General features: G+C 32.3%; 1 protein-coding gene across 1 annotated transcript; it reads right to left on the bottom strand.

Annotated features, from left to right (window-relative positions):
- Positions 1-11592: 11592 nt before the first annotated feature.
- Positions 11593-13011, bottom strand: LOC139503992 (uncharacterized). Its single transcript, XM_071294040.1, has one exon. It carries the CDS (start codon positions 13009-13011, stop codon positions 11593-11595), a length of 1419 nt encoding a protein of 472 aa, XP_071150141.1.
- Between the last annotated feature and the right edge of the window lie 235 nt (positions 13012-13246).

The raw sequence follows: 13246 nt of genomic DNA on the forward strand, positions 1-13246 counted from the left end.
TGCACCTGTCCTAAGTCAGGAATCTGATGTACAGTAGTTGTCGTTTGTTTATGTAATATATACGTGTTTCTCGTTTCTCGTTTTGTTAATATAGATTAGACCGTTGGTTTTCCCGTTTGAATGGTTTTACACTAGTAATTTTGGGGCCCTTTATAGCTTGTTGTTCGGTGTGAGCTAAGGCTCCGTGTTGAAGGCCGTACTTTAACCTATAATGGTTTACTTTTTAAATTGTTATTTGTATGGAGAGTTGTCTCATTGGCACTCACACCACATCTTCCTATATCTATTAAATCTTTGTTATATACAATATACAATGTATATTCACTTTTTACTACCAACTGATAAATTAAAATAATCTTTACCATTCAGTGATAACAAGCAGTTTTTTTACATCTTAATATTTTATGATGTATTTAAATGAGTAGTTATTGTTGCAAACTCCATTAGAAATTTTAATTGAGATTAGTTTTGGAATAAGGGAAAGGGGGATGTGATTAAAAAAATTGGGTTCAATTTTTCTCATTTGAAATTTCATAAGTAAAAAAGAAAATTTCTTCAAACATTTTTTGAGAGGATTAATATTCAACAGCATAGTGAATTGCTCTAAGAGAATCAAAAATTTTAAGTTCATTAGAACACATTCATTCTGTGTCAGAAACCTATGCTGTGTCAACTATTTAATCACAATCCAAATTTAGAGCTGAATCCAGCTTGAATGTTGTGTCCATACTTGCCCTAACCGTTCAGGGTTCAACCTCTGCGGTCGTATAAAGCTACGCCCTGCGGAGCATCTGGTTACTTATCTTATTATGTTCATAATACCAAACAACATATTCACCAAGTTTTAACGGGATATGAACACGAATAAAGAAGAAAATTGGGAATTATTGATTTTATTTATTTGAACTTCCTGACTTCTGTGACGTAGTTTAAGTCTTTTTGCATGCTGGGAGTGGATTAATCTCATTTTAAGTATTGTTCATTAATCAACTAATAATGGAATTTAAAGTGCATCAACAACTTTTGGTGTAGCTATTAACCAACTAATAATTCAGAAAGGAAAGTACTCAGTCGTGCAACTTTTAAAATTAAAATGTATGATTTATATTTTAAGGGTTTCCGATATGATTATAGTAAAAAGTTTTTGGACTTTTCCTTTAAAAAACAATTTCAAATGGTCACAACTTGAACACTAATTTAAATAATGATAAGGGGTCTTCAGTAACTATTGTAAGACTAAACTTGGATGACCTGCTTTTGATTTAACTACTGGGCCAAATTAAACCAAACTTGGTCTCAATCATTATCGGGGTATTTAATACTATTTATTATGATTTAACCTTATTTACATGATTTCCAAAACCACGGTAGATACAGGTGAGCGACACAGGCTCTTAAAGCTCTATCAAGAGCCTCTAGTTGTAGTTTTCAGACAATAACTAGTGTGACTGTGTAAGTGTATGGATCTCTCTGACATTGTACCACAAGGTTCCATTATTCTGTAAGTACAAAAATTATTGCGATTTTGTCATTTAAGACGAAATTGTGATTTTAATTTTTGCGATGTTGAGAAAAATCCTGTAATTTCAAAATGCCAGTTTAAACTATTGCGATTACAATGTATAATCCTGTCTCATTTTTCGCAATAATAAAAACATAACAATAATTTCTGAATATACAGTATCACAAAGTGAATGCTGGGATTTAGTTTGGAGGTAATTGCCACAAACATGCAGGTATTAAGAACCAAAAAATAGCATTTTTCTAGTTTCCAGACAATAACTTGTGTTTAAGTGTATGAATCTCTCTAAAATTTTACTTTAAAGGGAAGGCTGGGATTGAGGTTGGGGGTAATTGCTCCAAAGGTGGGGGGAGTTCAAAAGTGAGGGGAATCTATTTTCAATTTTTTTTAGGGAATCATATTTTTTTTCAAAATTTTTCAAATTTCAAATTTTTTGAAAAGTTTCAAGAAGAAATCTTCAATAATTCAGACAGCATCAAGCTTGAATACTGTGTCCAAATTTGTGCCAACTCTTCAGGGTTCGACCTCTGTGGTAGTATCAAGCTGCGCTCAGTGAAGCACATGTTTAAATAAATCAAAAATATTGTATGCAAACTATTCTGTTAATGCAAATGCTTTACTGTACCTTAAATTCAATATCAATAATCCTGCAAACATATCATGCTCACATGCAAAATTTGTGTGTTTACATTTGTTGGGAGCAGTGTGCTATTTAGCGGGAAAATATGGGAAATCCCTAAATAAATGAATAGCTGAATCTTGTTAATTATAGCCAGCAAAGAATTCAAATCTCATTAACAGCTGAAATTGGAGTGCCATTTAAATTTATTTAAATGATGATTACTATCTGGCATAAAAATAGATTCATCTAAAAAAAGTTTCTCCTTGTTATGCAAACCATTCTCATTCTCATTGGAAAAAATACATTTCCTGTATTTAAATATACATGTTCAAAAAAATTGTACGGTTAAATAATAATATAATTGGGAATAAACAAATACATTTCTTGCAGAAAATGCTCTAGTTAGAGTTAAGTCATTTTGCTAACTGTTTAACGCAAATTATACCGGTAATTGTAATTTCAATAAATGACTTCATGCAGATTTTATTTTTCCTCTTTTCTTTGAAAAAACAGACGTCTTATAAATCCTTAAATATTCACCTTTGACACATAATAAACAATGATTTCATATAGTGTAGATCAAACGTAATGATAGGTAAATTACTGTAAACCAACTAATTGTTGCGAGCGATCTATTTTCCCGGATAGAAAATAACGCGAATATAAATCGTCAGAAAACTTGTAAAACTTTGATCTTATCTTATTTTAATACATGAAGTAAATTTGAAAATCGCGAAATTTAAACAGCCGCAAAGTGGTCTAAAAAGTTTACTTAAGTGTTGTTGTCATTTTAGTGGTATTTAATTTTTGACAACACTTCATACCATCTGGTATCAACTCAAGGGAACTCTACCAGCACAAAACATAGGAGGCATTGGTTCAGCAGCTCTTTATTTATTTTCGATATTCTGAACCCCTGCATTCCCGGATCCGCCTATACCACACAGCGCCGACCCCATGGCCATCTCTACACTGAGCAAGAACGAAGAATTCCAAGAAGCCAAAAATCAACTGATACCATCAATTACTGCCGAAAAACCACCAAACAAAAGGAAAATTGACACTTACCAAAACTCAATTACAAAATAATTAAACACAAAACCAATAAAAAGGGTGCGAACGGACTTTGGGTTTGAATGTGTAGGGTGCGAAAGTGAAAGGGGGCGAACATGTTTTTTGGCGAACGGACCCGGATTCCCTTAAGGTGAACAGAATGTTGCTGTTATAGTGCAAAATGCAAGTTGGATTGAGGTGTTAGAATATATATAACTGACCAGGGATTCTTTTGGCACCAACTTAGAAAATTTGCTTTAGACTCCCAAAAGTAATTATAAGAATAATACGTGTACTGAGATGAAAGAATGAAACATATAAACTTTTCTGTTACTGGAACTTTGGGACCTTGTGTCATGTTTGTTTTAAACAATTCAATCTACATACATCCAACTCTGATGAATATTGATATAAATTACCATCAACACTTTCGAAAGGCTTTGTATATCTGAGGTTCACATCAACTGTACCTCCAATAAAGATAGATATAACCTACATACACCTCACACTGTTGTATATTGATGTGTATTACCATCAAAACTTTCGAAAGCTTTGTCTACTTGAAGTACAAATCAACTGTACCTCAAGTACAGACCTACTCAATCTACATACATCCAATTCTGATGTTAGTGATGTGTATTGCCATCAAAATATTCAGTAGGCTTTGTCTACTTCAGGTACGCATCAAATGTACCTCAAGTACAGACCAATGCAACTTACATACACCCAACTCTGATGAATATTGATGTGTATTACCATCAAAACTTTCGGCAGGCTTGGTCTACCTGAGGTACACACGCGGGTATGTTAATGCTGTATTTTCAAAAAAATGAAAAAATGATACTTAAATTTCAACTTTTAATAAAAAGACTTTTTGACTCATTTATAGTGTAATTTGTTATATTTTTTAGTTTTGCTAGTATGTTGACAATATAAATTTTCGTTTTCAAAAATAACATTCTCAAATTATCACGTGGTTATCACGTGACACTCAAAATCTATTGTAACGGAGGGGGTCGGTGACGACACCTTCCGGGACGTGTAGCGGCCAGTACTTCGCCCCTATTCGACCATTGGGATACCTGATATCAGATTATGGCTGAACAACAGACAATGATCAAACGAAACTATATTTTATTCACATATGTACAATAATTGCATGTATTAAACAAAGTCGGATATAAACAGGAGTCAGAAAACTTTCTGAACTGAAGTTCAAAAATAGAGTAATTTCAAAGGTAAAATGAAATTGAAGTGTTCTCAGAGTTAGTATTAAAAGTAAAGTAAATTTGCTTCGCGTTGTGTTTTTAAAGTAGTGAGATTTGCACCATAAAGGGGTGACTAACTGTGGCGAACTGCACCGAAGTGGTGGCTAACTCTAAACTCAAGTGAACTGATACAGTCCGGCGAGTATTTGGAGGCCTGTGCAAGGCCGACTCCGACTGAATATCAAATGATATTCTAAACTTGTCATTAAACAGGATAACTTTACTGAAACGGTACTGAAGAAAAGTTGAATAAATAAATATTCATAAAACATTATAAAAACATCGAAAGTTAAATACTAAAACAGTTAAATTAACAATCCTTACTTTTATCTTACTGTGTTTAAATAAAATTAAACTTAAAATAAACATTTAAATACTAAATAATTAATCTGTCCAAATTAAGGGGAATTAACCTAGACACATCAAGGCACATCTATTACATTCCTCCCCCTAAGGACAAATATTAATTTAATAATAAAAGAAATTAATATTTGGGAAAAAAATATTTAAAATAGATGTGTTGAAAACAATAAACAATATAAAACAATGCAAACAAAATGTCAATTAATGTCACAAAAATGTCAAACTAACACACGGCCCAACCATCAGGAAAGTTCCACACGGTATAAACGTCCAGGAATAAGCGGTAAACACAGTTTATAAAGTACAATAATCGATAGCATATATATCCAACGGTAAATGGACACAGCATATGTACAGCATTCCACAAATAGTCCTTCAAACGGAAACGGAATGTAAATACGGCTAATCTGCATGGTTCAAGTTGTACCAGGTATAGTCCACCAATTGTTGATCTCACAAAAAACACTTTTAACATGTGTTTTCGGGTTCTTAAAGTCCATCGTTGTACCAGGTTTAGTCCACCATTGTAGATCTCACAGAATCACGTTTAACATGTGATTCCGGGTTCAAGATGATCAAACGTTGTACCAAAAGTAAGAAAGGTGTTCTCGATACAAGAACGGCTTACTATATCAGCTGGTTGTCTTCGCACATAAACTAACTGCCACTCAATAGATTTCTGCCATGACTTCAAAAAGTCACAAAAGGAATACCATAACCCAATGAAACAAATTTATAACAATAAAACTTGTTCAGAGAGGTTAAAAATCCAAATAAATGAGCAAACTCATTAATAAACCTATTCAAACAGAAAACTTAAGCACAATCTAAACAAACCAACATCTAAAGAAAACACAATCTAATCAAACAACGTTTTTGAGGGTGGTTTCGATAACAAAACCGGCTCATTAACGTGACCAAGAAAAACAACAAATCCAAAAACTTTGAAACCATACCTATTAAACAATAATATAATTGACAAAATAAGTAAAATACTAAATATACAAATTAAAACAAATAAAACATACTATATGAAAACTTTAACTGGCTTATCCTTCAAACAAGAAAACTCATCCATGTTAGAAGTCAAATAATCAGATAAATAGCTATGCAAATCAGATGGAAATAAACTTTGAACTCTTTTGACAACTTTGCATGATTTTTTCACATTCTTATGACATGTATAGGATTAAAACTATTTATAAACGTGAAAACAGTAAACTCAAAAGTGCTAGCGTGTAGACACTCTTTTGTTTCTAAGTATTGTTATCTGTGGATATCTTATATACTAAAGTATTAGAAAAGTGCTACTCGCCTCCTTTGAATAAAAAGATTAATTAAATAAACGGAGATTTTCGACTGAATTGCGCCAAAAATGCTATGACCTTCAGATATTACATCGTTTAACACTTAAACGGTATAAACAACATGAACCGAGTAGCAGTTTTCGTAAAATATTAATATTCAGCTTTCTGTACGTTAATTTGAATCGAAATTTCATCATTTCTACACGCTAGCACTTTTGAGTCAAAGTTAACTTGATTCACAAGTTTTCGGGTCCGTCATTGTTTACAAACGCACAAGTGACTTTCAAAGGGAAGTAATTCTGTAATAAGAAATAAAAATTTCAGTCTTCGGGAAATTGTTGCTGATCTTTATTTAAATGTACGTTTTGTTGCATTTTCTCCATAACCAATTTATTTAAGGGAGCTACCATTTGATTTTTATGGGGGGGCTATGATGAAAAATTTTGTCCTGCATTTTTTTTAGTTGTAATCTCTGTCCTGCCTTTTTATTTTTCACTCTATTCGGTCCTGCCTTTTTTTTATTAGTTTATCCTGACTTTTTTATCTAAATTGTCATCCTGCCTTTTTTTTTGAAAAGTGTCTCATCCTGCCTTTTTTTTTTACTCAAAACTCCTGTCCTGCCTATTTTTTTCAAATTTCATCCTAGCCCCCCCCCCCCCCCCCCCCCCATAAAAATCAAATGGTAGCTCCCTAATAAAAGAAACAAAGTATTTTTAAAAATATATATTTTACTCGGAGAATAGATCAGAATGATTATAATTACACATCGGCTTGGTATGAATATACCCCTTTTCTTTCTGTTTGGTATTTTTTGGCAAAAATCTTCAATCTTCAATCTTTGTCGTGATGACAGAGTAATCTCTCTTGTAAATTATCCTCTCTTGTAAAATAATTATCACAAATGTAGTTTCTCCTTTGTACTTATATATTGTAGGTGGCGCTTTAAAAATATTATAGAATTATTGTATGAAGTGAAATAAATTTAAAAAATGGTTTATTAGGTTATTGAAATGGCATGAAAAATTAAAAATATAAAAAATTTAAAGAAATTTGTATCAAATTATCCACTAAAACGGTTTGTTTCCTCTATGTACTCCGCTAATAGTTGATTGATATTTTCTGCATTTGGCAAATTGATTGTTAATAAATTGTCTAGATCTGTTGGAATTTGTCCTGTTATGAAGTATATTTGATGAAATAATTTGTCTCTGGCATCTGAATACAGGTCACATTCAAAAAGGTAGTGTTGTACATTTTCTTTTTGTTTGCAGTGATGACAGGTTTCCGAGTTGATGTGCTGGTTTATTATAAATTGGTATGCATTTAATTTAGAATAACCTGTTCGTAAACTGTTGATTATGTTGTACATTTTTTTTGACGGGAAGTCTTTTTTAACTTTATCTTTAACTTCAGGATGAAATCTGAAATAGTGACGTCCAGTATAACTATTTTCCCATCTGCGTTGCCATTTTTTTGTAACAGAATTTCTAGCTGCTTTTTATACGACCGCAAAATTTGAAAAATTTTTCGTCGTATATTGCTATCACGTTGGCGTCTGCGTCTGCGTCGTCGTCGTCGTCGTCCGAATACTTTTAGTTTTCGCACTCTAACTTGAGTAAAAGTGAATGGAAATCTATGAAATTTTAACACAAGGTTTATGACCACAAAAGGAAGGTTGGTATTGATTTTGGGAGTTTTGGTCCCAACATTTTAGGAATTAGGGGCCAAAAAGGGCCCAAATAAGCATTTTCTTGGTTTTCGCACTATAACTTTAGTTTAAGTTTATAGAAATCTATGAAATTTTGACACATGTTTATGACCACAAAAGAACGGTTGGGATTGATTTTGGGAGTTTTGGTTTCAACAGTTTAGGAATTAGGGGCCAAAAAAGGGCCCAAATAAGCATTATTCTTGGTTTTCGCACAATAACTTTAGTTTAAGTAAACAGAAATCTATGAAATTTAAACACAATGTTAATGACTACAAAAGGAAGGTTGGTATTGATTTTGGGAGTTTAGGTCCCAACAGTTTAGGAATTAGGGGCCAAAAAGGGATCCAAATAAGCATTTTTCTTGGTTTTCGCACCATAACGTTAGTATAAGTAAATAGAAATCTATGAAATTTAAACACAAGGTTTATGACCATAAAAGGAAGGTTGGTATTGATTTTGGGAGTTTTGGTCCCAACAGAATAAGGGGCCCAAAGGGTCCAAAATTAAACTTTGTTTGATTTCATCAAAATTGAATAATTGGGGTTCTGTGATATGCCGAATCTAACTGTCATGACTGTGTATGTAGATTCTTAACTTTTGGTCCCGTTTTCAAATTGGTCTACATTTAGGTCCAAAGGGTCCAAAATTAAACTTAGTTTGATTTTGACAAAAAATGAATCAGTTAGGTTCTTTGATATGCTGAATCTAAAAATGTACTTAGATTCTTGATTATTGGCCCAGTTTTCAAGTTGGTCCAAATCGGGGTCCAAAATTAAACTTTGTTTGATTTCATCAAAAATTGAATAAATGGGGTTCTTTGATATACCAAATCTAACTGTGTATGTAGATTCTTCATTTTTGGTCCTGTTTTCAAATTGGTCTACACTAAAGTCCAAAGGGTCCAAAATTAAACTTGGTCTGATTTTAACAAAAATTGAAATCTTGGGGTTCTTTGATATGCTGAATCCAAAAATGTACTTAGATTTTTTATTATGGGCCCAGTTTTCAAGTTGGTCCAAATCAGGATCCAAAATTATTATATTAAGTATTGTGCAATAGCAAGTCTTTTCAATTGCACAGTATTGCGCAATGGCAAGAAATATCTAATTGCACAATGTTGTGAAATAGCAAATTTTTTTTTAATTAGAGTTATCTTTCTTTGTCCAGAATAGTAAGCAAGAAATATCTAATTGCAAAATATTGTGCAATAGCAAGATTTTTTTTAATTGGAGTTATCTTTCTTTGTCCAGAATCAACTTAAATCTTTGTTATATACAATATACAATGTATATTCACTTTTTACTACCAACTGATAAATTAAAATAATCTTTACCATTCAGTGATAACAAGCAGTTTTTTTACATCTTAATATTTTATGATGTATTTAAATGAGTAGTTATTGTTGCAAACTCCATTAGAAATTTTAATTGAGATTAGTTTTGGAATAAGGGAAAGGGGGATGTGATTAAAAAAATTGGGTTCAATTTTTCTCATTTGAAATTTCATAAATAAAAAAGAAAATTTCTTCAAACATTTTTTTGAGAGGATTAATATTCAACAGCATAGTGAATTGCTCTAAGAGAAAACAAAAATTTTAAGTTCATTAGAACACATTCATTCTGTGTCAGAAACCTATGCTGTGTCAACTATTTAATCACAATCCAAATTTAGAGCTGAATCCAGCTTGAATGTTGTGTCCATACTTGCCCCAACCGTTCAGGGTTCAACCTCTGCGGTCGTATAAAGCTACGCCCTGCGGAGCATCTGGTTTTACATCTTGTTTTGTAAACACTATGTCATCAACGGCTAGTGTTTCTGCTTCTTTAGCAGCTTCTTTTGCCAAGGAGTCTGCCTCGTCATTTCCTTTTATGTTGGCATGTCCTGGTGTCCAGTTTAAGTTTATTAAAAATCCATGTTCGTTTAAATTTTTTATTTTCCCTTTGATTTCGTTAATGGTTTGATGATAGCTGTCACTTTTCCAATTGAGAGTTAAGATACCTAATGCTGTCTGACTGTCCGAAAATAAAGTTAAAGTATTAATTTGCTCTTTTGAAAAAGATTCTATGTAATCCAGAACCATTTTTATTGCTATAAGTTCAGCTAGCAAGATTGATCCTTTGTTAGAGACAGGTCTTTTTAATTTTTCTTCTTTATCATTAATGTAAATTATAGCTCCTGCACCGCAGGGGCCTGGATTTCCTAAACATGACCCATCTGTAAAAGCAACTGCTGTGTTTGGTGTTTGAGATTGGAGTTGTTCCGAGATGATTTGTTTTCCTTCCTCTATTTGGGCTGTTGTTCTGGATTTTGAGCTGCCTATGTTACGCCAGTAGTCAGGGGCTCTAATGACTGATACTAGACCTTGGTATTCATACTGCGGTTCTATCTTGTCTATATCAACCAATTCTGTATCTTTCATATCTTCAGTTTGTTGGTACATTTTTCCTAGTGGTGATATAAATTTTTCTGGATTTTTCTCCTCTTTCCAAATTTCAAATTTTCTTTTAATTGGGACATTATTACTATAAGAATTAATTTTTCCTAACTCTCTGATGGCCATTTCCTCTCTTCTTAAATCTATTGGTAATGTTCCACTAAGTACTTCTAATGCTTCAAGGGATGATTGAGATGGTAGATCTAAACACAATGCTAACCCTTTTCTTTGTATTTCATTTAATTTGTCCAGATGACTTGAAGTGCTGGATTGCCAAATACTACTAGCATAATTAAAAATTGAACATACTAAGCTGTCATATATTTGAATGAGTGTCTTTGTTGGTATTAATGCTATTCCCTTGATTTCTCTTATAATTCCTAAAGATCTTTTGGTTTTCTTTACTGTAGATTCTATGTGACTATTGAAATTTAGTTGTTCATCTAATTTTAATCCAAGTATAACTGGATTAGGGTTGTATTTTAGAATTGTGTTTCCAAGCTTTAGTTTGATATTTTGGACTTTATTTTTTTCTTTACTGAAAATACTGTACTCTGTTTTTTTAATGCTAAGTTTCATTCTCCAATCATTGCTCCATTTTTGTACTTGATTGAGATCTTTTTGCAATTTTTCTTGTATAACTTTTGGATCTGAATGTGAGTGCCAAATAGTTGCATCATCTGCAAACTTACAGCAGTCTGCAGACACGGATTTAAAATTATCTTTTATAAAAATATTAAACAGGATTGGGGAGATAACAGATCCTTGTGGCAGACCAATACTGGTTTGAAACCAAGGACTTTTGTAATTGTTCACCATGCATCTAGCTTCTCGGTGACTGAGGAAGGCATTAATCCACATCCACATTTTCCCTTTGATGCCGTCATTGTATAACTTTACCATTAAACCCTCTCTCCAAACGCTATCATAAGCTTTTTCAAAATCGATAAAAATGACAATAGTGGTTTTGTCTTTGTTAAATCCATTAAAAATAGCTTGTGTTAAAGATAATAAGGCATTTGTTGTACCTCTAAAATGTCGAAAACCTTCTTGTTCTTGGTCCATGATGTTGTTCATTTCTACAAATCCTTCTAACCTGTATGTTATAATTCTTTCCATTAATTTTGCCACTACACTAGTTAAGCTGATAGGTCTGTAAGATGATGGTAAATTGTAATTTGGTTTATATAATTTTTTTATAAATTTGACATTTGCTCTTCTCCAATTTAATGGTATAATTCCTTCTTCCCATGACTGGTTAGTGATGTCCAAAAGTTTGGACTTTAATTCGCTTCCACCATTGATGAAAAGTTCAGTAAAAAAGAAGTCTGGACCTGGTGCTGATTCTTTTTTTTAATTTAAAAATGGATCCTTCTAACTCTTCCATTGTAATATAATCATTGTACTTGATGTTATCTGTATTTTCTTCTTGATTAGAAGTACTAATGCTGATGTATTGCTGTGTGATGTCATCATAGAATTGTTGATTAAAATTATTTGCTTTTAAATGGTAACCTTCAAAGAAGGTATTTTTCAGGATGTTAGATTTTTCTGATTCAGTGAAAAGAATATTTCCATTATTTCCTTGCAATGGATGTACTAAATTTTCAGATTTCTTTTTAGTTAATTTTTTGAAATTTGACCATTTTTCCCTTAAAGATTTCGCTTCTCCAATTTTTTCACACAAGTCTTCAGACCATTTATTTTGGGCATCTTTTTTTGTCATTTCAAAATCATTTTCTGCTTTTGCAACATTTTCAAAATTTTCTGGTGTACTTCTTAATTTAAATTTCTTTTGAGCTTTGTTTAGTTTTCCTTTCATTTCTCTGATATCATCATTCCACCATGGGGGGTGTTGTATTATCGTCTTTTTCTTTGGTTTGACTAAGGGAATGCATTTTGTCATACAGTTTGTTAAAGTTTCTTCAAATCGGTTGTAGTTATTTTCTATATTTTCATTTTGTGGAAAGGATAATTTTGAAAATGAGTCTTTTGCTGTTTCTTTCCATGCATTCCAATCACATTTTTTGATATTCCAATATTCCTCTTCTGATGTATTTTCTTCGTGAGGATTACCTGCATTAAAATCTAACAATACTGCAATATGGTCTGATTGTACCTTTTCATGAGTTAGGGTTACACAATTTTTAACATCATTAAATAGTTGCCTTGAAATTAGAAATAAGTCTATTACAGAACTACTTGCTCTTCTTGTAGCCTGATCATCATTAACACAAATCAGCTTAGATGTCGTCATACATTGTTCTAGTAATTCTCCATGTTTATTTTCAACTGCATTGTTCCATTCGAAGGATTTAGCATTTAGATCACCTACCAATATTAAATTGTTTAAATTTTGTTGTTCAATATGTGTACAAAGCTTTTTCATTAACTCTGGTTTTTCTGGTGGGATGTACGGAACCCAAAGATGAAATGTTTGGTTTTTGCTGTCTTTTACCTCAATACTGACCATTTCAATGTCTTTTAGTTCCAAATGTTCCTGTCTTTGTCCTATGAAATGATTGCTTGGCTTTAAAAATATTGCAGATCCTCCCCTTGCTTTATTTGGTCTAGGTGATGTTATTGGTTTCCAATCACCAAATGAGAGTGGATTTTTTTCAGATTCAAAGGATTCATTAATACATAAGATGTCAACATTATATTTTTCACAAATTTCTTTGAGTCCAGTTGCTGTTTTAAAAGATTGAGTATTAAGGAAAAGGATTTTCATGTTGAATATATATATATATGGTTAGATACAGTTTTTAAATTTATGTTGGTTGATAAAGCGAATGAAGGCTGGACAGTGAGACGATGACGATTTATGATTTTGTTGACAGTTTCTACAGGTAGCTGGCTTTGTACAGAAAGTTTCTGAGCAGGAATTTGATCCACAGTTGTGACAATGTTTTTTGTCCTGGCACTGGTTAGCAGGATGGCCAAGACACTGACAATTATAGCATCTA

The sequence above is a fragment of the Mytilus edulis genome, chromosome 14, assembly GCF_963676685.1.
Source record: "Mytilus edulis chromosome 14, xbMytEdul2.2, whole genome shotgun sequence".
In the NCBI taxonomy this organism is placed as follows: domain Eukaryota; kingdom Metazoa; phylum Mollusca; class Bivalvia; order Mytilida; family Mytilidae; genus Mytilus; species Mytilus edulis.

Excerpts from the sequence above, each read along its gene's own strand:
- LOC139503992 (XM_071294040.1), bottom strand. The coding sequence starts at position 13,011 with ATGAAAATCCTTTTCCTTAATACTCAATCTTTTAAAACAGCAACTGGA.